Here is a 24,408-nt window from a genome sequence, read left to right as displayed (position 1 = left end):
TGATGTCACGCTGCCTGAGCCAACTGTAATGTGACACGGTGTGATGTCACGCTGCCTGAGCCAACTGTAATGTGACACGGTGTGATGTCACGCTGCCTGAGCCAACTGTAATGTGACACGGTGTGATGTCACGCTGCCTGAGCCAACTGTAATGTGACACGGTGTGATGTCACGCTGCCTGAGCCAACTGTAATGTGACGCTGCCTGAGCCAACTGTAATGTGACACTGCCTGAGCCAACTGTAATGTGACACTGCCTGAGCCAACTGTAATGTGACACTGCCTGAGCCAACTGTAATGTGACACTGCCTGAGCCAACTGTAATGTGACACTGCCTGAGCTAACTGTAATGTGACACTGCCTGAGCTAACTGTAATGTGACACTGCCTGAGCTAACTGTAATGTGACACTGCCTGAGCTAACTGTAATGTGACACTGCCTGAGCTAACTGTAATGTGACACTGCCTGAGCTAAATGTAATGTGACACTGCCTGAGCTAAATGTAATGTGACACTGCCTGAGCTAAATGTAATGAGACACTGCCTGAGCTAACAGTAATGAGACACTGCCTGAGCTAACAGTAATGAGACACTGCCTGAGCTAACTGTAACGTGACACTGCCTGAGCTAAATGTAATGTGACACGGTGTGATGTGACGCTGACTGAGCTAACTAATGTGACACGGTGTGATGTGACGCTGACTGAGCTAACTAATGTGACACGGTGTGATGTGACGCGGTGTGATGTGACACTGCCTGACCTAACTGTATTGTGACCTACCAAGTGACATCACAGTGAGGGGACAACACCTGAGCTAACTGTAATGTGACACAGTGTGATGTGACACTGCCTGAGCTAACTGTAATGAGACACTGCCTGAGCTAACTGTAATGAGACACTGCCTGAGCTAACTGTAATGAGACACTGCCTGAGCTAACTGTAATGAGACACTGCCTGAGCTAACTGTAATGAGACACTGCCTGAGCTAACTGTAATCTGACACGGTGTGATGTGACGCTGCCTGAGCTAACTGTAATGTGACACTGCCTGAGCTAACTGTAATGTGACACTGCCTGAGCTAACTGTAATGTGACACCGCCTGAGCTAACTGTAATGTGACACCGTGTGATGTGACGCTGCCTGAGCTTACTGTAATGAGACACTGCCTGAGCTAACTGTAATGTGACACGGTGTGATGTGACGCTGCCTGAGCTTACTGTAATGTGACACGGTGTGATGTGACGCTGCCTGAGCTAACTGTAAAGTGACACTGCCTGAGCTAACTGTAATGTGACACTGCCTGAGCTAACTGTAATGTGACACTGTGTGATGTGACGCTGCCTGAGCTAAATGTAATGTGACACTGCCTGAGCTAACTGTAATGTGACACTGCCTGAGCTAACTGTAATGTGACACGGTGTGATGTGACGCTGCCTGAGCTTACTGTAATGTGACACGGTGTGATGTGACGCTGCCTGAGCTAACTGTAAAGTGACACTGCCTGAGCTAACTGTAATGTGACACTGTGTGATGTGACGCTGCCTGAGCTAAATGTAATGTGACACTGCCTGAGCTAACTGTAATGTGACACTGCCTGAGCTAACTGTAATGTGACACGGTGTGATGTGACGCTGCCTGAGCTAAATGTAATGTGACACTGCCTGAGCTAACTGTAATGTGACACTGCCTGAGCTAACTGTAATGTGACACTGCCTGAGCTAACTGTAATGTGACACTGCCTGAGCTAACTGTAATGTGACACTGCCTGGGCTAACTGTAATGTGACACTGCCTGAGCTAACTAATGTGACACGGTGTGATGTGACGCTGCCTGAGCCAACTGTAATGTGACACGGTATGATGTGACGCTGCCTGAGCTAACTATAATGTGACACGTTGTGATGTGACACTGCCTGAGCTAACTCTAATGTGACACGGTGTGATGTGACGCTGACTGAGCTAACTAATGTGACACGGTGTGATGTGACGCTGACTGAGCTAACTAATGTGACACGGTGTGATGTGACGCTGACTGAGCTAACTAATGTGACACGGTGTGATGTGACGCTGACTGAGCTAACTAATGTGACACGGTGTGATGTGACACTGCCTGACCTAACTGTATTGTGACCTACCAAGTGACATCACAGTGAGGGGACAACACCTGAGCTAACTGTAATGTGACACAGTGTGATGTGACACTGCCTGAGCTAACTGTAATGTGACACAGTGTGATGTGACACTGCCTGAGCTAACTGTAACGAGACACTGCCTGAGCTAACTGTAATGAGACACTGCCTGAGCTAACTGTAATGAGACACTGCCTGAGCTAACTGTAATGAGACACTGCCTGAGCTAACTGTAATCTGACACGGTGTGATGTGACGCTGCCTGAGCTAACTGTAATCTGACACGGTGTGATGTGACGCTGCCTGAGCTAACTGTAATGTGACACTGCCTGAGCTAACTGTAATGTGACACTGCCTGAGCTAACTGTAATGTGACACCGTGTGATGTGACGCTGCCTGAGCTTACTGTAATGAGACACTGCCTGAGCTAACTGTAATGTGACACGGTGTGATGTGACGCTGCCTGAGCTTACTGTAATGTGACACGGTGTGATGTGACGCTGCCTGAGCTAACTGTAATGTGACACGGTGTGATGTGACGCTGCCTGAGCTAACTGTAAAGTGACACTGCCTGAGCTAACTGTAATGTGACACGGTGTGATGTGACGCTAACTGTAATGTGACACGGTGTGATGTGACGCTGCCTGAGCTTACTGTAATGTGACACGGTGTGATGTGACGCTGCCTGAGCTAACTGTAATGTGACACGGTGTGATGTGACGCTGCCTGAGCTAACTGTAATGTGACGCGGTGTGATGTGACGCTGCCTGAGCTAAATGTAATGTGACACGGTGTGATGTGACGCTGCCTGAGCTAACTGTAATGTGACACGGTGTGATGTGACGCTGCCTGAGCTAACTGTAAAGTGACACTGCCTGAGCTTACTGTAATGTGACACGGTGTGATGTGACGCTGCCTGAGCTAACTGTAATGTGACACGGTGTGATGTGACGCTGCCTGAGCTAACTGTAAAGTGACACTGCCTGAGCTAACTGTAATGTGACACGGTGTGATGTGACGCTAACTGTAATGTGACACGGTGTGATGTGACGCTGCCTGAGCTAACTGTAAAGTGACACTGCCTGAGCTTACTGTAATGTGACACGGTGTGATGTGACGCTGCCTGAGCTAACTGTAATGTGACACGGTGTGATGTGACGCTGCCTGAGCTAACTGTAAAGTGACACTGCCTGAGCTAACTGTAATGTGACACGGTGTGATGTGACGCTGCCTGAGCTAACTGTAATGTGACGCGGTGTGATGTGACGCTGCCTGAGCTAAATGTAATGTGACACGGTGTGATGTGACGCTGCCTGAGCTAACTGTAATGTGACACGGTGTGATGTGACGCTGCCTGAGCTAACTGTAAAGTGACACTGCCTGAGCTTACTGTAATGTGACACGGTGTGATGTGACGCTGCCTGAGCTAACTGTAATGTGACACGGTGTGATGTGACGCTGCCTGAGCTAACTGTAAAGTGACACTGCCTGAGCTAACTGTAATGTGACACGGTGTGATGTGACGCTAACTGTAATGTGACACGGTGTGATGTGACGCTGCCTGAGCTAACTGTAAAGTGACACTGCCTGAGCTTACTGTAATGTGACACGGTGTGATGTGACGCTGCCTGAGCTAACTGTAATGTGACACGGTGTGATGTGACGCTGCCTGAGCTAACTGTAAAGTGACACTGCCTGAGCTAACTGTAATGTGACACGGTGTGATGTGACGCTAACTGTAATGTGACACGGTGTGATGTGACGCTGCCTGAGCTTACTGTAATGTGACACGGTGTGATGTGACGCTGCCTGAGCTAACTGTAATGTGACACGGTGTGATGTGACGCTGCCTGAGCTAACTGTAATGTGACGCGGTGTGATGTGACGCTGCCTGAGCTAAATGTAATGTGACACGGTGTGATGTGACGCTGCCTGAGCTAACTGTAATGTGACGCTGCCTGAGCTAAATGTAATGTGACACGGTGTGATGTGACGCTGCCTGAGCTAAATGTAATGTGACACGGTGTGATGTGACACTGCCTGAGCTAACTGTAATGTGACGCTGCCTGAGCTAACTGTAATGTGACACGGTGTGATGTGACGCTGCCTGAGCTAACTGTAATGTGACACGGTGTGATGTGACACTGCCTGAGCTAACTGTAATGTGACACGGTGTGATGTGACGCTGCCTGAGCTAAATGTAATGTGACACGGTGTGATGTGACGCTGCCTGAGCTAACTGTAATGTCACACGGTGTGATGTGACACTGCCTGAGCTAAATGTAATGTGACACTGCCTGAGCTAACTGTAATGTCACGCTGCCTGAGCTAACTGTAATGTCACGCTGCCTGAGCTAACTGTAATGAGACACTGCCTGAGCTAACTGTAATGTGACGCTGCCTGAGCTAACTGTAATGTGACGCTGCCTGAGCTAACTGTAATGTGACACTGCCTGAGCTAACTGTAATGTGACACTGCCTGAGATAACTGTAATGTGACGCTGCCTGAGCTAAATGTAATGTCACGCTGCCTGAGCCAACTGTAATGTCACGCTGCCTGAGCCAACTGTAATGTCACGCTGCCTGAGCTAACTGTAATGAGACACTGCCTGAGCTAAATGTAATGTGACGCTGCCTGAGCTAACTGTAATGTGACACTGCCTGAGATAACTGTAATGTGACACTGCCTGAGCTAACTGTAATGTGACGCTGCCTGAGCTAACTGTAATGTGACACTGCCTGAGCTAACTGTAATGTGACGCTGCCTGAGCTAACTGTAATGTGACGCTGCCTGAGCTAACTGTAATGTGACGCTGCCTGAGCTAACTGTAATGTGACACGGTGTGATGTGACACTGCCTGAGCTAACTGTAATGTGACACGGTGTGATGTGACCCTGCCTGAGCTAAATGTAATGTGACACGGTGTGATGTGACACTGCCTGAGCTAACTGTAATGTGACGCTGCCTGAGCTAACTGTAATGTGACACAGTGTGATGTGACGCTGCCTGAGCTAACTGTAATGTGACACGGTGTGATGTGACGCTGCCTGAGCTAACTGTAATGTGACACGGTGTGATGTCACGCTGCCTGAGCTAACTGTAATGTGACACGGTGTGATGTCACGCTGCCTGAGCTAACTGTAATGTGACGCTGCCTGAGCTAACTGTAATGTGACACGGTGTGATGTGACGCTGCCTGAGCTAACTGTAATGTGACGCTGCCTGAGCTAACTGTAATGTGACACGGTGTGATGTGACGCTGCCTGAGCTAACTAATGTGACACGGTGTGATGTCACGCTGCCTGAGCTAACTGTAATGTGATGCTGCCTGAGCTAACTGTAATGTGACACGGTGTGATGTGACGCTGCCTGAGCTAACTGTAATGTGACACGGTGTGATGTCACGCTGCCTGAGCTAACTAATGTGACACGTGTGATGTCACGCTGCCTGAGCTAACTGTAATGTGACACGGTGTGATGTCACGCTGCCTGAGCTAACTAATGTGACACGGTGTGATGTCACGCTGCCTGAGCTAACTGTAATGTGACGCTGCCTGAGCTAATTGTAATGTGACACGGTGTGATGTCACGCTGCCTGAGCTAACTAATGTGACACGGTGTGATGTCACGCTGCCTGAGCTAACTGTAATGTGACACGGTGTGATGTCACGCTGCCTGAGCTAACTAATGTGACACGGTGTGATGTCACGCTGCCTGAGCTAACTGTAATGTGACGCTGCCTGAGCTAACTGTAATGTGACACGGTGTGATGTGACGCTGCCTGAACTAACTGTAATGTGACACGGTGTGATGTGACGCTGCCTGAGCTAACTGTAATGTGACGCTGCCTGAGCTAAATGTAATGTGACACGGTGTGATGTGACGCTGCCTGAGCTAAATGTAATGTGACACGGTGTGATGTGACACTGCCTGAGCTAACTGTAATGTGACACGGTGTGATGTGACGCTGCCTGAGCTAAATGTAATGTGACACGGTGTGATGTGACGCTGCCTGAGCTAACTGTAATGTCACACGTTGTGATGTGACACTGCCTGAGCTAACTGTAATGTGACGCTGCCTGAGCTAACTGTAATGTGACACGGTGTGATGTGACGCTGCCTGAGCTAACTGTAATGTGACACTGTGTGATGTGACACTGCCTGAGCTAACTGTAATGTGACACGGTGTGATGTGACGCTGCCTGAGCTAAATGTAATGTGACACGGTGTGATGTGACGCTGCCTGAGCTAACTGTAATGTCACACGTTGTGATGTGACACTGCCTGAGCTAACTGTAATGTCACGCTGCCTGAGCTAACTGTAATGTCACGCTGCCTGAGCTAACTGTAATGTGACGCTGCCTGAGCTAACTGTAATGTGACACTGCCTGAGCTAACTGTAATGTGACGCTGCCTGAGCTAACTGTAATGTGACACTGCCTGAGATAACTGTAATGTGACGCTGCCTGAGCTAACTGTAATGTGACGCTGCCTGAGCTAACTGTAATGTGACACGGTGTGATGTGACACTGCCTGAGCTAACTGTAATGTGATGCTGCCTGAGCTAACTGTAATGTGACACGGTGTGATGTGACGCTGCCTGAGCTAACTGTAATGTGACACGGTGTGATGTCACGCTGCCTGAGCTAACTAATGTGACACGTGTGATGTCACGCTGCCTGAGCTAACTGTAATGTGACGCTGCCTGAGCTAATTGTAATGTGACACGGTGTGATGTCACGCTGCCTGAGCTAACTAATGTGACACGGTGTGATGTCACGCTGCCTGAGCTAACTGTAATGTGACACGGTGTGATGTCACGCTGCCTGAGCTAACTAATGTGACACGGTGTGATGTCACGCTGCCTGAGCTAACTGTAATGTGACGCTGCCTGAGCTAACTGTAATGTGACACGGTGTGATGTGACGCTGCCTGAGCTAACTGTAATGTGACACGGTGTGATGTGACGCTGCCTGAGCTAACTGTAATGTGACGCTGCCTGAGCCAACTGTAATGTGACGCTGCCTGAGCCAACTGTAATGTGACTAAACTAGGTGTAATGTGGTGGCATGCTGCTTGGTCTGTGTATCAGGATGAGGGGTGAAGTTACACCGGCTGATTTCTCACCCGCATCTTTTTGTCGCGGAACAGTAGTTTGTGACCAGTTTCATTTAATTCCAACCAATCAATTTTGACATCGTGATTAACAGTCGCCACACTGACCCCAGAGAGGAGATCAACTGTAATAGATAAGGGACACGATAAAGCATTATGTAATAAACATTCCTAAACCCCTGCCACTAAAAAAAGCTGAGCAGTAGAAAATTCTGGGTGACTAAGTCATAGCACAAGAGACGGTGACAAGTGACAGACATCGCCGTCATACAGACAGTACACACTCACAGGAACAAACTATCGGCTCAGTACCATTGTTAGCCTGTTCTATGGCGATTTACCACCTGGGAGCAGCTTCTTTTAGCCCAGTAATGCTTTTCACAGAGAAGAACTTTCCTGTAGTATATCAGTCTGATCCCGCCTATTACGGTCAGTCCAGCGCCGAAATACCAGGCAATTCTCCTCTGAACAAGGAACACAGCAACCTCAGACGAGCGTTTTGGCCTTCATTGGGCCTAGTCAGTGAGGTGTAGCAGTATTCCTCTAAGCACACTGAGCAAGGAGTCCACGTCTGGTTGCCGCAATACAGACACAGGAGAGCGTGACAAGTGATAGAGCGTCGTCATACAGACACATGAGAGGGTGACAAGTGATAGAGCGTCGTCATACAGACACATGAGAGGGTGACAAGTGATAGAGTGTTGTCATACAGACACAGGAGAGAGTGACAAGTGATAAAGCGTTATCATACAGACACAGGAGAGAGTGACAAGTGATAAAGCGTTGTCATACAGACACATGAGAGGGTGACAAGTGATAAAGCGTCGTCATACAGACACATGAGAGGGTGACAAGTGATAAAGCGTCGTCATACAGACACATGAGAGGGTGACAAGTGATAGAGTGTTGTCATACAGACACAGGAGAGAGTGACAAGTGATAAAGCGTTATCATACAGACACAGGAGAGAGTGACAAGTGATAAAGCGTTGTCATACAGACACATGAGAGGGTGACAAGTGATAGAGCGTCGTCATACAGACACATGAGGGTGACAAGTGATAGAGCGTTGTCATACAGACACATGAGAGGGTGACAAGTGATAAAGCGTTGTCATACAGACACATGAGAGGGTGACAAGTGATAAAGCGTTGTCATACAGACACATGAGAGGGTGACAAGTGATAAAGCGTTGTCATACAGACACAGGAGAGGGTGACAAGAGATAAAGCGTTGTCATACAGACACATGAGAGGGTGACAAGTGATAAAGCGTTGTCATACAGACACAGGAGAGGGTGACAAGAGATAAAGCGTTGTCATACAGACACATGAGAGGGTGACAAATGATAAAGCGTTGTCATACAGACACATGAGAGGGTGACAAGTGATAAAGCGTTGTCATACAGACACATGAGAGGGTGACAAGTGATAGAGCGTTGTCATACAGACACATGAGAGGGTGACAAGTGATAAAGCGTTGTCATACAGACACAGGAGAGGGTGAAAGGAGATAAAGCGTTGTCATACAGACACAGGAGAGGGTGACAAGTAACAGACAGCAGCATCATACAGACACAGGAGAGGGTGACAAGTGACAGACAGCGCGCCGTCATATAGACTTAACAAGTAACATGCAGATGTATGTTCCTGTAGATATGACCATATCAGACCCATCTCTAACACCAGAAGTAATCTAACCATGCAGGACCAGTACCTATGGCGATGGTTTTCATGTCTACCAAGTACGCCAGCTTCTTGTTGTCGCCAGCACCCCTCTGCCTCCGCTCATTAAGGCGCACACTGCCACAGAATGAAAAAGCGTTAAATTCCCCCCCAACTCCAGCCAATCCCACCTGTTTCATGTATAGAAATAAAGACACTACAAGCAGTTAGTGTGAGGAATCATATTGAACTAAAGCACTACATCCAGGTCAGAGGTAGGAACAGGAAACAGGAAGTATAAGGCAATGCAATGTTACCATAAACAAACAGTCACAGTATTTGCATAATAACTACATAACATCTCCCCTTTTTACATTCAATCCAAAATTTGCTAACAATTTACCTAAAACAGATCCTGAACAGTCTTAAACATAACATACTACATTACTGGTAGATACACTACAGATTGAGTCTATCTGGAAGTCTTGAAACTCGACCACTACGCAAGGCCACAGGGATTTTGCCTGGGTGAAGCTGTTCAGTTCCAGAAGGTGTTAAGGAGCTGCCCTCTGTCCCTGCTGGTGTGTTTGGCACGGAAGAACTTGCCGGTATATGACGCTGCACTATGGCATCCTCATTGTATCCTTCTGATATGACAGCAGTATTGTCTCTGCCTTGCTTATGTGGTCCAGTAGGACTAGGTGCATTGAGAGCCTCGGAATGCTCAAGTGCCGGATGGTTATAGGTTTGTGTGGTAAGATGCTCTGCCACTCGTAGGTCCACTCGGTTGCGGCGGTAGAGACTGCCTTCAACATCCACAAGATATGAGCGAGGAGCAACCCTCTGAACACAGGTACCCAGTCTCCAGCGACCAGTCCTGTCACTAGGGAGCGGCTTCATACGGATTGGCTCTTCAATGCTTAGTTCAGGTAAGTCTTTGGCAGACACATCGTATGTCAGTTTGGATATCTGTTTTCTCCGCTGCAGCTTCTCCAGTACCCGTTACCACACAAGGTTCAAGTAATTTATTTGCCACTGGCAATGAAGTCTTCACCCTCCTTGACATCAAGCGCTGTGCAGGACTGCTGTCCATACCTTCAGTTGGGGTGTTCCTCCAATGTAGAATGGCTTTCCATGGGTCATTACCTTCATACTTGGCCTTTTTGCAAAGATTCTTCACTATCTTTACAGCTGATTCCGCTTTGCCATTAGCTTGAGGGTGCCGCGGGGAAGAGGTAAGATGCTCAAACCCCCAATCTGTAGAGAACCGTCTGAATTGCTCACATGCAAACTGAGGTCCATTATCTGAGATTACCCTGTCTGGCTGCCCATGACGTGCAAACTGTGCTTTACAACGCTTGATTGTAGTATCAGCAGACAGGTCGGGAAGGAGCTCAATCTCCCAAAAGTCAGAATAGTGATCAACGATTAGTAGAAAATCTTGCCCAGCATAATTCAGTAAATCCATGCTTACAATTTGCCAAGGCCGTGTGGGCAGCACATGTGACATCATGGGTTCTTTCTGTTGTGCCTGCGCATATTGCATGCTGAACAACGGCTAACAAAGTCTCTAATCTCATTTTGCATGTTAGGCCAATATAGGGTATCTCGTGCCTGTCTATAGCATGCTTCACCACCAATGTGACTGGCATGAATACGCGTCAGCATCTCCGATCTTAATGATTTAGGAATGATGACCCTTGACCCCTTGTACAGTACACCATCCTGAATGCCGATTTCATCTCGGAAAGTCCAATATTCTCTTACAATGAATGGCACCTCTGCCTTTGAATCTGGCCAACCATTCAGAACAACATACTTAAGTGCTTGCAAGCTCTCGTCAATTTCTGTGTGCTGTCTTATCTGAAGCAATCGTTGGTCCGTAACGTTTAAATAAATAGTCTGAATGATTAATCTGCGACAGGACATCCAGATCCTGTTGAACATTGCAAACTGTGGCCTAGATTTGGAGTTTGGCGGTAGATGGGCTGTTAACGCTACGCAGGCTTTTTTCTGGCCGCACCATAAAATTAACTCTGGTATCGAGAGTCCAAAAAAATGCTGCGTTAGGCTCCAAAAAAGGAGCGTAGAGCATTTCTACCGCAAATGCAACTCTCGATACCAGAGTTGCTTACGGACGCGGCCAGCCTCAAAAACGTGCTCGTGCACGATTCCCCCATAGGAAACAATGGGGCTGTTTGAGCTGAAAAAAAACCTAACACGTGCAAAAAAGCAGCGTTCAGCTCCTAACGCAGCCCCATTGTTTCCTATGGGGAAACACTTCCTACGTCTGCACCTAACACTCTAACATGTACCCCGAGTCTAAACACCCCTAGCCTTACACTTATTAACCCCTAATCTGCCGCCCCCACTATCGCTGACCCCTGCATTATATTATTAACCCCTAATCTTCCGCTCCGTAAACCGCCGCAACTTACATTATCCCTATGTACCCCTAATCTGCTGCCCCTAACACCGCCGACCCCTATATTATATTTATTAACCCCTAACCTGCCCCCCACGTCGCCGCCAGCTACTTACAATAATTAACCCCTAATCTGCCGACCGCAAAGCGCCGCCACCTATGTTATCCTTATGTACCCCTAATCTGCTGCCCCTAACACCGCCGACCCCTATATTATATTTATTAACCCCTAATCTGCCCCCCTCAACGTCGCCGACACCTGCCTACACTTATTAACCCCTAATCTGCCGAGCGGACCTGAGCGCTACTATAATAAAGTTATTAACCCCTAATCCGCCTCACTAACCCTATCATAAATAGTATTAACCCCTAATCTGCCCTCCCTAACATCGCCGACACCTAACTTCAATTATTAACCCCTAATCTGCCGACCGGAGCTCACCGCTATTCTAATAAATGTATTAACCCCTAAAGCTAAGTCTAACCCTAACACTAACACCCCCCTAAGTTAAATATAATTTAAATCTAACGAAATTAATTAACTCTTATTAAATAAATTATTCCTATTTAAAGCTAAATACTTACCTGTAAAATAAATCCTAATATAGCTACAATATAAATTATAATTATATTGTAGCTATTTTAGGATTAATATTTATTTTACAGGCAACTTTGTAATTATTTTAACTAGGTACAATAGCTATTAAATAGTTAAGAACTATTTAATAGTTACCTAGTTAAAATAATAACAAAATTACCTGTAAAATAAGTCCTAACCTAAGTTATAATTAAACACTACCCTATCAATAAATTAATTAAATAAACTACCTACAATTACCTACAATAAAACCTAACACTACACTATCAATAAATAAATTAAATACAATTTCTACAAATAACTACAATTACATAAACTAACTAAAGTACAAAAAATAAAAAAAGAACTAAGTTACAAAAAATAAAAAAATATTTACAAACATAATATTCTAAATTAATACATTTAAAAGCTCTTTTACCTTACCAGCCCTGAACAGGGCCCTTTGCGGGGCATGCCCCAAGAAAATCAGCTCTTTTGCCTGTAAAAAAAAACATACAATACCCCCCCCCAACATTACAACCCACCACCCACATACCCCTAATCTAACCCAAACCCCCCTTAAATAAACCTAACACTAAGCCCTTGAAGATCTTCCTACCTTGTCTTCACCTCACCGGGTATCACCGATCGGTCCTGGCTCCGATATCTTCATCCAACCCAAGCGGGGGCTAGACATCCACTGAAGAAGTCCAGAAGAGGGTCCAAAGTCTTCCTCCTATCCGGCAAGAAGAGGACATCCGGACCGGCAAACATCTTCATCCAAGCGGCATCTTCGATCTTCTTCCATCCGGTGCGGAGCGGGTCCATGTTGAAGCAGCCAACGCGGATCCATCCTCTTCTTCCGGCGTCTCCCGACGAATGACTGTTCCTTTAAGGGACGTCATCCAAGATGGCGTCCCTCGAATTCCGATTGGCTGATAGGATTCTATCAGCCAATCGGAATTAAGGTAGGAATATCCTGATTGGCTGATGGAATCAGCCAATCAGAATCAAGTTCAATCCGATTGGCTGATCCAATCAGCCAATCATATTGAGCTCGCATTCTATTGGCTGTTCCGATCAGCCAATAGAATGCGAGCTCAATCTGATTGGCTGATTGGATCAGCCAATCGGATTGAACTTGATTCTGATTGGCTGATTCCATCAGCCAATCAGAATATTCCTACCTTAATTCCGATTGGCTGATAGAATCCTATCAGCCAATCGGAATTCGAGGGACGCCATCTTGGATGACGTCCCTTAAAGGAACCGTCATTCGTCGGGAGACGCCGGAAGAAGAGGATGGATCCGCGTCGGGTGCTTCAACATGGACCCGCTCCGCACCGGATGGAAGAAGATCGAAGATGCCGCTTGGATGAAGATGTTTGCCGGTCCGGATGTCCTCTTCTTGCCGGATAGGAGGAAGACTTTGGACCCTCTTCTGGACTTCTTCAGTGGATGTCTAGCCCCCGCTTGGGTTGGATGAAGATATCGGAGCCAGGACCGATCGGTGATACCCGGTGAGGTGAAGACAAGGTAGGAAGATCTTCAGGGGCTTAGTGTTAGGTTTATTTAAGGGGGGTTTGGGTTAGATTAGGGGTATGTGGGTGGTGGGTTGTAATGTTGGGGGGGGGGGTATTGTATGTTTTGTTTTACAGGCAAAAGAGCTGATTTTCTTGGGGCATGCCCCGCAAAGGGCCCTGTTCAGGGCTGGTAAGGTAAAAGAGCTTTTAAATTTATTAATTTAGAATAGGGTAGGGCATTTTTTTATTTTGGGGGTCTTTGTTATTTTATTAGGGGGCTTAGAGTAGGTGTAATTAGTTTAAAATTGTTGTAATATTTTTCTTATGTTTGTAAATATTTTTTTATTTTTTGTAACTTAGTTCTTTTTTATTTTTTGTACTTTAGTTAGTTTATGTAATTGTAGTTATTTGTAGAAATTGTATTTAATTTATTTATTGATAGTGTAGTGTTAGGTTTTAGTGTAGGTAATTGTAGGTAGTTTATTTAATTAATTTATTGATAGGGTAGTGTTAGGTTTAATTATAACTTAGGTTAGGATTTATTTTACAGGTAATTTTGTTATTATTTTAACTATTTTAGCTATTAAATAGTTCTTAACTATTTAATAGCTATTGTACCTGGTTAAAATAATTACAAAGTTGCCTGTAAAATAAATATTAATCCTAAAATAGCTACAATATAATTATAATTTATATTGTAGCTATATTAGGATTTATTTTACAGGTAAGTATTTAGCTTTAAATAGAAATAATTTATTTTATAAGAGTTAATTAATTTCGTTAGATGTAAATTATATTTAAGTTAGGGGGGTGTTAGTGTTAGGGTTAGACTTAGCTTTAGGGGTTAATCCATTTATTATAGTAGCGGTGAGCTCCGGTCGTCAGATTAGGGGTTAATGTTTGAAGTTAGGTGTCGGCGATGTTAGGGAGGGCAGATTAGGGGTTAATACTATTTATAATAGGGTTAGTGAGGCGGATTAGGGGTTAATAACTTTATTATAGTAGCGCTCAGGTCCGGTCGGCAGATTAGGGGTTAATAAGTGTAGGCAGGTGGAGGCGACGTTGAGGGGGGCAGATTAGGGGTTAATAAATATAATATAGGGGTCGGCGGTGTTAGGGGCAGCAGATTAGGGGTACATAAGGATAACGTAGGTGGCGGCGCTTTGCGGTCGGCAGATTAGGGGTTAATTATTGTAAGTAGCTGGCGGCGACGTTGAGGGGGGCAGGTTAGGGTTAATAAATATAATACAGGGGTCGGCGGTGTTAGGGGCAGCAGATTAGGGGTACATAAGTATAACGTAGGTGGCGGTCGGCAGATTAGGGGTTAAAAAAATTTAATCGAGTTGCGGCGATGTGGGGGGACCTCAGTTTAGGGGTACATAGGTAGTTTATGGGTGTTAGTGTACTTTAGGGTACAGTAGTTAAGAGCTTTATGAACCGGCGTTAGCCCAGAAAGCTCTTAACTCCTGCTTTTTTCCTGCGGCTGGAGTTTTGTCGTTAGAGCTCTAACGCTCACTTCAGAAACGACTCTAAATACCGGCGTTAGAAAGATCCCATTGAAAAGATAGGATACGCAATTGACGTAAGGGGATCTGCGGTATGGAAAAGTCGCGGCTGAAAAGTGAGCGTTAGACCCTATTTTGAGTGACTCCAAATACCGGCGGTAGCCTAAAACCAGCGTTAGGAGCCTCTAACGCTGGTTTTCACGGCTAACGCCGAACTCTAAATCTAGGCCTGTGTGTTGTGCACTCTCAGGTGTACCACTTGCTGCTGTAGCTCTGCTAAGAGTGTCACTAATGTACATTTCAGGTCCAGGTTTATAGACAACATTTAGGCAATAATTTTGTAATGTGAGCAACATGCTCTGTAGACGTTTTGGTGCACACAAAAGTGGTTTCTTGAAAATAGATATCAGAGGCTTATGGTCAGTTTCTGCCGTGATCTTGTCACGACCATAGAGGTAGTGATGAAAGCGCTGGCAGGCAAACACAATACTCAGACATTCCTTTTCGATTTGTGCATAGTTTTGCTCAGTAAGGGTCAGTGCTCTTGAAGCAAAAGCGATAGGCTGGTCAGCTTGCAATAGGCAACACCCTAGTCCACTTTTGCTTGCATCACTTTGAATAGTTACAGGTTTTGTAATGTCATAGTACTTCAGGACAGGTGTATCAGTGACCAAACATTTGATGTCCTGCACCGCATTATCATGCTTAGGAAGCCAATGCCAAACTGCATCCTTGTCCAGAAGCCTTCTCAACGGCTTGCAAACCTCTGAGAGGTGTGGTAGGAATCTTGATAGGTAGGTAACAAATCCTATAAAGCGCTGCAGTGATTTCACATTCGCCGGCTGTGGCATATCCAGTATAGCGCTGATTTTTTTCTGGGTCAGCCTTCAAACCCTCAAAGGATAGTATGTGCCCATGGAAGCGGACCTCTTTTACCTTGAATTGCAGTTTTTTCATGCCATGTCTTAGTTTTACCTGCCTACAACGATTCATTAGTTCCAATAGTTTGCCATCATGATCTTGCTCTGCTTCCCTATCTGTGTCCCCACAGCCAACCACAAGGATGTCATCAGCTATTGGTTCAATACCACTGAGTCCAGACAATAGTTCATGTTGTTTACGTTGATACACCTCTGGTGCAACTGATACTCCAAAAGGCAACTTGAGCAATCTTTTTCTGCCCCAGGGAGTCCAGAAGGTTGTCATGTAGCTACTTGCATTATCCAACTTACATTGTAAAAATGCATCACGGACATCAACAAGCGTGAACAGACGTGCCTTAGGCAGCTTGTACAAAACATCCTCAAGAGTTGGCATGATGTAGTGAGATGGCCTCAGTGCCCGATTCAAGAATTTGGGATCTATGCATATTCTTAGCTTATCAGGCTTCTTTACAATCACCATGTTACTTATCCAATCAGTTGGTTCAGTCACTGTAGCTAAATGTCCATCAGCCTCATACTGGTCGAGCTGCGCTTTAACTGCCTGTTTTATGGCCACTGGCACATTGCGTGGTGCGCATTGTACTGGAGGGATACTCATGTCAAGGTCAAAATGAACTTCCCCTGGTACAGATTCTACTGGCCCAGTAAAAACATCACTAAATTCCTTTAATAGCAAATGTTTTGTCAAGGGCCCTTTGAATTGATTGTCCATCACATTGAGCTCTGCAAGGATAGAGAAATGCATCAGCCCTAGACGCTCACAGGTTGAGCCGGTTAACAGTGGCTTTTGGCAGGCTTCCACAATTTCAAACTCTAGCTTGTGTGTCCTTCCACGTATGACACATTCTGTCCTGAAGAGTCCTAGAGATTTCATAATCTCACCTGAGTATAACTTTAGTCTGGTGTCACTTTGCAGTAGACGTACTTCTGGTGCTAACATCATTTTGTCTCTCAAACACATTACATCACATGTTGCTCCTGAATCGAGCTGGCAGGATTGGGGATTATTATTTAAATTTAAAGTGACAAACCATTTCTTTCCTCTGGCTTGCACAGTGCCGATCAATTCACTACTGTATATCACTTCAGCTGTGTGTGGCTCTGTTACGGTACCAACAGGATACCAAGGGTTAATACCAGATGGAAGATGCCCTGAATGTGAGATCAGCAACTCACAACCCAGCTAATTCCCCCCTCAAACATGAGACCAGGCTCCACGTTGAAGGTTAAAACAGAATGCACTTTATTGAAGGCTATCTGCCCAGTATTTATGCAGGTCTGACCCCAGATGGGGGGTTGAAAGAATATTGTACATTAGATAGAGGGAAAACGCCCTTTGACATGATACAATAGAATTACATTACTTAAGCAGATAAACAATTTAGTCTTTCTTATCACTTGGGCGTCTGCTCTCTGGATGTGATTAAACAATGTGAATGTTTATCACTAAACTTAATTACAGTACACAATAGCTGAGGCTAGCAACCTTGTCTTTAGAAAATAGCTTCTCAAAGCTGAACAAAGTTAACTCTTTCAGTACTGACAGAAGGGTCTGTCACATAGCTCCCCCCTAGTGGAACACTCCGGCGGACCCGGCTTGACCCTTTGGCGGGTCAACCTGGGGATGACCGGACTATGAGGTGGTAGGCATGTCAGTTTGCCGGGACAATCCATCTGTATTCCCGTTATGAGAAAGAATTCCTGCCCGTATAAATAAGGGTTCAACTTCTTCAGTGCCCAGACCAGGGCTAAACAGTCCTTCAAAATCTCATCAGCTTCTTTCGTGGTTTTTGTACCTGCTCTTTATAGGTATCCACAATCCCTTCATACTGACATAGGGTGCCCTTGAGTTGCTGCACCTCACTATGAGCCAGCGTCAGCTTCTCCTCCAGTGTCGCTAAGTTTGTCTTTAATGCTTCATGTTCCACTCTCAAGCTGGTGTTTTCTGCAGTCTGTCGGTGCAGCTTTTCTAGCAGAGATTCCTGTTCTAAACGTGCTTTTTCCTCTGCGCTCCTCTTCTCTCCCGCTAGCACTGTTACGTGATTGTTTATCGTGACCATTTCATCCTCTACTTGACTCTTCTCCTTCATCAGCGCATTGTAACGGGACTTCCACGTATCAATAGCGGATAGAGATTTACTGAGCTCAGCGTCCTGGGCTCAGCAGCAAGTGGGTCAGTCTCTGCGGCATGGATCTGGGCATGGGTAGTCACAGGGTTAACATCGGTGGGACCCATGGGAGCATAGGCAGAAACAAAGGGGGCCAAGTTATTTCCAAGGAGAACATCAGCAGGTAAGTCCTTCATGACCCCCACATTCACAGGTCTAGCGCCCCCTCCCCAATCCAAATGTACCTGGGCAACAGGTAGGCGGAACACAGCGCCCCCTGCTACCCTCACAGCCACAGTGTCTCCAGTGTGCTGTTTCTCAGACACCAAGTTCTTTTGAAGCAAGGTCATGGTAGCACCAGTATCCTGTAGACCACTGACCTCCTTCCCATTCACTTTAACCAGTTGCCGGTTATTCCGGTGGGCAGCTTGCACGGGGTCTGCTTCATGTAGGATGCCCCAGCATTCTTGCTCCTCTACGTAGTGGGCCGCAGGCTGAGGGTTACGTGGGATTCCGCCGGCGGGTCTTCTTCAGGACTGTGCTTGGTTCGCTGCGTTTAGGGGACACTCTGGTCTTTTGTGCCCTAGTTGTTTACATCCAAAGCACCGAATAGGTTGTGAGTAGCCCCGCGAATTGAACCGGGCTCTCTGAGGGTAGTTCGTGGCCGGAGGCCGTGTGGTATAGCGGTGCGCCGGGGGTTGGTAACTGGCAGCTGCTGGGGTGACTGGGGGTCTGTACCCCACTCTAGCAGGGGGCTTAGTGGTAGCAGTGTCCAGTTTGCGGGCATCCGTATACTCATCTGCCAGGCGAGCAGCTTCATGCAGGGTGGAGGGTTTACGGTCCCGAACCCACTCTCTAACTCCTGCTGATAACTTGTCAAAGCAATGTTCCAACAGGAATAGCTGCAGCACCTCTTCCCCAGATACGGCTTGGCATCCTGCCATCCAGTAAGATGCTGTGCGGTGCACCTTACATGCCCACTCAACGTAGGAATCACCAGCCAATTTAACAGTGAACCGCCTCCGGTATAACCGCATACCTGTAGAGCAGAGCCTCTTTTACAGTATTATAATCCCCGAATTCCTCATCTGGAATGGCCCAAAAAGCCTCACTGGCCCGGCCGGATAATTTTCCGGATAATATCGTGACCCAGTCCTCTGCGGGTACCTTGTGTAGTGCACATTGCCTCTCAAAATCCGCAAGGTACCCATCAATCTCTCCTTCTGTTTCCAGGAAGTTTTTAAAAGCTGCAAAATTTACTTTTCCCTTTTCCACTGGGGTTGCTGTGACTTGGGCTGCTGCAGCGCCGCTTTGGCGAAGTAGGTTGGCCTCCACAGCTGCTATGACCCGGTCGATAATTTCCGCAGATGGGTTGGGGCCATAATGTGCCAGTCTTATTTTAACCGCCCGATCAAAGCTGGCTTCTTCGGGGGTTCTGTCTGATATGCTGGGCCCATTGGTTCCTTCGGTCCCTGGTACTCTTTCCATCTTAGTCAGTATTGTAATAATCCCCCTTTTCCTGAGGTTACTGGCTTGTGTAGTTGCTCTTCTGGGCGATGAGGATTATCCCGTCGCTTGCCACCAATTGTTACGGTACCAACAGGATACCAAGGGTTAATACCAGATGGAAGATGCCCTGAATGTGAGATCAGCAACTCACAACCCAGCTAATTCCCCCCTCAAACATGAGACCAGGCTCCACATTGAAGGTTAAAACAGAATGCACTTTATTGAAGGCTATATGCCCAGTATTTATGCAGGTCTGACCCCAGATGGGGGGTTGAAAGAATATTGTACATTAGATAGAGGGAAAACGCCCTTTGACATGATACAATAGAATTACATTACTTAAGCAGATAAACAATTTAGTCTCTCTTATCACTTGGGCGTTTGCTCTCTGGATGTGATTAAACAATGTGAATGTGTATCACTAAACTTAAATACAGTACACAATAGCTGAGGCTAGCAACCTTGTCTTTAGAAAATAGCTTCTCAAAGCTGAACAAAGTTAACTCTTTCAGTACTGACAGAAGGGTCTGTCACAGGCTCTTCCTCATATGCAGATGTGTTCTCAATGGTGTGTAACTTTCCTAGTGATGGCTGTCTTTTACTTGACAAACAAACGTTGGCAAAGTGATTTGTTCTTCCACAAGACCTACAAGACTTCCCATAAGCTGGACATTGCTCTTTAATTCTTTGATGCACAGTCCCACAATATTTGCATGCTGTAGGGTTTGCAGCATTTGTGCTAAACAGGCGACGTTGTTGTTGCGGTTTGCTTATGTGTTGTCGCTGCATTGCAATGTTTATGCTGTCGGTGTGCTGTCTGTCCTGTTCCATAACTTTCAGACGTCTGTCAGTGAGCTCTGCTGTACGGCTCGTTTCAATGACTGTGTTTAAAGTTGTCATGTTCTCTTAGTAGACGCCTGCGTGTGCTCTCACTAGCTACACCAAGAACAATTGTATCCCTTATTAATTCATCCCTTAGAGTACCATATTCACAAGTTGCTGACTTTTCTCTCAAGCGTGTAACAAAGTTATCAAGAGATTCTCCCTCTTCTTGTTTGCAGCATCCAAACACATACCTTTCATATATAACATTTTTAGCAGGTTTAAAATAAGCTTCCAGGGCATCTAAAAAGGCTGTAACATTCTCTTTCTGCTCTGCTGTGAGGGTCAGATTGTGCTTATACACATGCCTGCACTCACTGCCCACGACTCTTCTCAGCTACCTGCACTGCTGTGAGGGTCAGATTGTGCTTATACACATGCCTGTATTCACTGCCCATGACTCTTCTCAGCTGCACTGCTGTGAGGGTCAGATTGTGCTTATACACATGCCTGCACTCACTGCCCATGACTCTTCTCAGCTGCACTGCTGTGAGGGTCAGATTGTGCTTATACACATGCCTGCATTCACTGCCCATGACTATTCTCAGCTGCGTGCTGTGAGGGTCAGATTGTGCTTATACACATGCCTGCATTCACTGCCCATGACTATTCTCAGCTGCGTGCTGTGAGGGTCAGATTGTGCTTATACACATGCCTGCATTCACTGCCCATGACTATTCTCAGCTGCGTGCTGTGAGGGTCAGATTGTGCTTATACACATGCCTGCATTCACTTCGCATGACTCTTCTCAGCTGCGTGCTGTGAGGGTCAGATTGTGCTTATACACATGCCTGCATTCACTGCCCATGACTCTTCTCAGCTGCGTGCTGTGAGGGTCAGATTGTGCTTATACACATGCCTGCACTCACTGCCCATGACTCTTCTCAACTGCACTGCTGTGAGGGTCAGATTGTGCTTATACACGTGCCTGTATTCACTGCCCATGACTCTTCTAGGCTGCACTGCTGTGAGGGTCAGATTGTGCTTATACACATGCCTGTATTCACTGCCCATGACTCTTCTCAGCTGCATGCTGTGAGGGTCAGATTGTGCTTATACACATGCCTGCACTCACTGCCCATGACTCTTCTCAGCTGCACTGCTGTGAGGGTCAGATTGTGCTTATACACATGCCTGCATTCACTGCCCACGACTCTTCTCAGCTGCACTGCTGTGAGGGTCAGATTGTGCTTATACACATGCCTGCATTCACTGCCCATGACTATTCTCAGCTGCGTGCTGTGAGGGTGAGATTGTGCTTATACACATGCCTGCATTCACTTCGCATGACTCTTCTCAGCTGCGTGCTGTGAGGGTCAGATTGTGCTTATACACATGCCTGCATTCACTGCCCATGACTCTTCTCAGCTGCGTGCTGTGAGGGTCAGATTGTGCTTATACACATGCCTGCACTCACTGCCCATGACTCTTCTCAACTGCACTGCTGTGAGGGTCAGATTGTGCTTATACACGTGCCTGTATTCACTGCCCATGACTCTTCTCAGCTGCACTGCTGTGAGGGTCAGATTGTGCTTATACACATGCCTGCACTCACTGCCCATGACTCTTCTCAGCTGCACTGCTGTGAGGGTCAGATTGTGCTTATACACATGCCTGCATTCACTGCCCATGACTATTCTCAGCTGCGTGCTGTGAGGGTCAGATTGTGCTTATACACATGCCTGCATTCACTGCCCATGACTATTCTCAGCTGCGTGCTGTGAGGGTCAGATTGTGCTTATACACATGCCTGCATTCACTGCCCATGACTATTCTCAGCTGCGTGCTGTGAGGGTGAGATTGTGCTTATACACATGCCTGCATTCACTTCGCATGACTCTTCTCAGCTGCGTGCTGTGAGGGTCAGATTGTGCTTATACACATGCCTGCATTCACTGCCCATGACTCTTCTCAGCTGCGTGCTGTGAGGGTCAGATTGTGCTTATACACATGCCTGCACTCACTGCCCATGACTCTTCTCAACTGCACTGCTGTGAGGGTCAGATTGTGCTTATACACGTGCCTGTATTCACTGCCCATGACTCTTCTCAGCTGCACTGCTGTGAGGGTCAGATTGTGCTTATACACATGCCTGCACTCACTGCCCATGACTCTTCTCAGCTGCACTGCTGTGAGGGTCAGATTGTGCTTATACACATGCCTGCATTCACTGCCCATGACTATTCTCAGCTGCGTGCTGTGAGGGTCAGATTGTGCTTATACACATGCCTGCATTCACTGCCCATGACTATTCTCAGCTGCGTGCTGTGAGGGTCAGATTGTGCTTATACACATGCCTGCATTCACTGCCCATGACTATTCTCAGCTGCGTGCTGTGAGGGTCAGATTGTGCTTATACACATGCCTGCATTCACTTTGCATGACTCTTCTCAGCTGCGTGCTGTGAGGGTCAGATTGTGCTTATACACATGCCTGCATTCACTGCCCATGACTCTTCTCAGCTGCGTGCTGTGAGGGTCAGATTGTGCTTATACACATGCCTGCACTCACTGCCCATGACTCTTCTCAACTGCACTGCTGTGAGGGTCAGATTGTGCTTATACACGTGCCTGTATTCACTGCCCATGACTCTTCTAGGCTGCACTGCTGTGAGGGTCAGATTGTGCTTATACACATGCCTGTATTCACTGCCCATGACTCTTCTCAGCTGCATGCTGTGAGGGTCAGATTGTGCTTATACACATGCCTGCACTCACTGCCCATGACTCTTCTCAGCTGCACTGCTGTGAGGGTCAGATTGTGCTTATACACATGCCTGCATTCACTGCCCACGACTCTTCTCAGCTGCACTGCTGTGAGGGTCAGATTGTGCTTATACACATGCCTGCACTCACTGCCCATGACTCTTCTCAGCTGCGTGCTGTGAGGGTCAGATTGTGCTTATACACATGCCTGCACTCACTGCCCATGACTCTTCTCAGCTGCGTGCTGTGAGGGTCAGATTGTGCTTATACACATGCCTGCACTCACTGCCCATGACTCTTCTCAGCTGCGTGCTGTGAGGGTCAGATTGTGCTTATACACATGCCTGCACTCACTGCCCACGACTCTTCTCAGCTGCACTGCTGTGAGGGTCAGATTGTGCTTATACACATGCCTGCACTCACTGCCCATGACTCTTCTCAGCTGCACTGCTGTGAGGGTCAGATTGTGCTTATACACATGCCTGCATTCACTGCCCATGACTATTCTCAGCTGCGTGCTGTGAGGGTCAGATTGTGCTTATACACATGCCTGCACTCACTGCCCATGACTCTTCTCAGCTGCACTGCTGTGAGGGTCAGATTGTGCTTATACACATGCCTGCACTCACTGCCCATGACTCTTCTCAGCTGCGTGCTGTGAGGGTCAGATTGTGCTTATACACATGCCTGCACTCACTGCCCATGACTCTTCTCAGCTGCGTGCTGTGAGGGTCAGATTGTGCTTATACACATGCCTGTATTCACTACCCATGACTCTTCTCAGCTGCACTGCTGTGAGGGTCAGATTGTGCTTATACACATGCCTGTATTCACTGCCCATGACTCTTCTCAGCTGCACTGCTGTGAGGGTCAGATTGTGCTTATACACATGCCTGAATTCACTGCCCATGACTCTTCTCAGGTGTGTGCACTGCTGTGAGGGTCAGATTGTGCTTATACACATGCCTGCATTCACTGCCCATGACTATTCTCAGCTGCACTGCTGGAGGGTCAGATTGTGCTTATACACATGCCTGTATTCACTGCCCATGACTCTTCTCAGCTGCGTGCTGTGAGGGTCAGATTGTGCTTATACACATGCCTGTATTCACTGCCCATGACTCTTCTCAGGTGTGTGCACTGCTCAGGACCGTCTTTAACACAAGGCAAAAGGGGCAGCTGCCCAGGGCCCAGTCTCTGTTGAGGGGCCCAAGAGTCCTAAAAAAAAAAAAAAAAAAAAAAAAAAATTTTTTTTTTTTTTTTTTATGGTTCATACCCGACTGTTGATGTGACATGGGGAACACACACATTCAGTCCTAATACT

The 24,408-nt window shown here is 46.8% G+C and overlaps 1 protein-coding gene across 1 annotated transcript in view; it reads right to left on the bottom strand.

Moving 5' to 3' along the window:
- The window catches only part of IFT172 (intraflagellar transport 172), a gene marked incomplete in the record, with an annotated part of 949,422 nt that overhangs the window by 850,518 nt on the left and 74,496 nt on the right, over nt 1-24,408 (bottom strand). Inside the window, 2 exon segments of the mRNA XM_053710932.1 lie at nt 7,256-7,368; nt 8,959-9,044. Of these exon segments, the coding sequence (XP_053566907.1) occupies nt 7,256-7,368; nt 8,959-9,044 (199 nt within the window).

Source organism: Bombina bombina, chromosome 4 (genome assembly GCF_027579735.1).
Source record: "Bombina bombina isolate aBomBom1 chromosome 4, aBomBom1.pri, whole genome shotgun sequence".
Classification (NCBI taxonomy): domain Eukaryota; kingdom Metazoa; phylum Chordata; class Amphibia; order Anura; family Bombinatoridae; genus Bombina; species Bombina bombina.
Note: the sequence above shows the minus strand (reverse complement) of the source record. Positions and strands in the feature narration are given on the sequence as shown.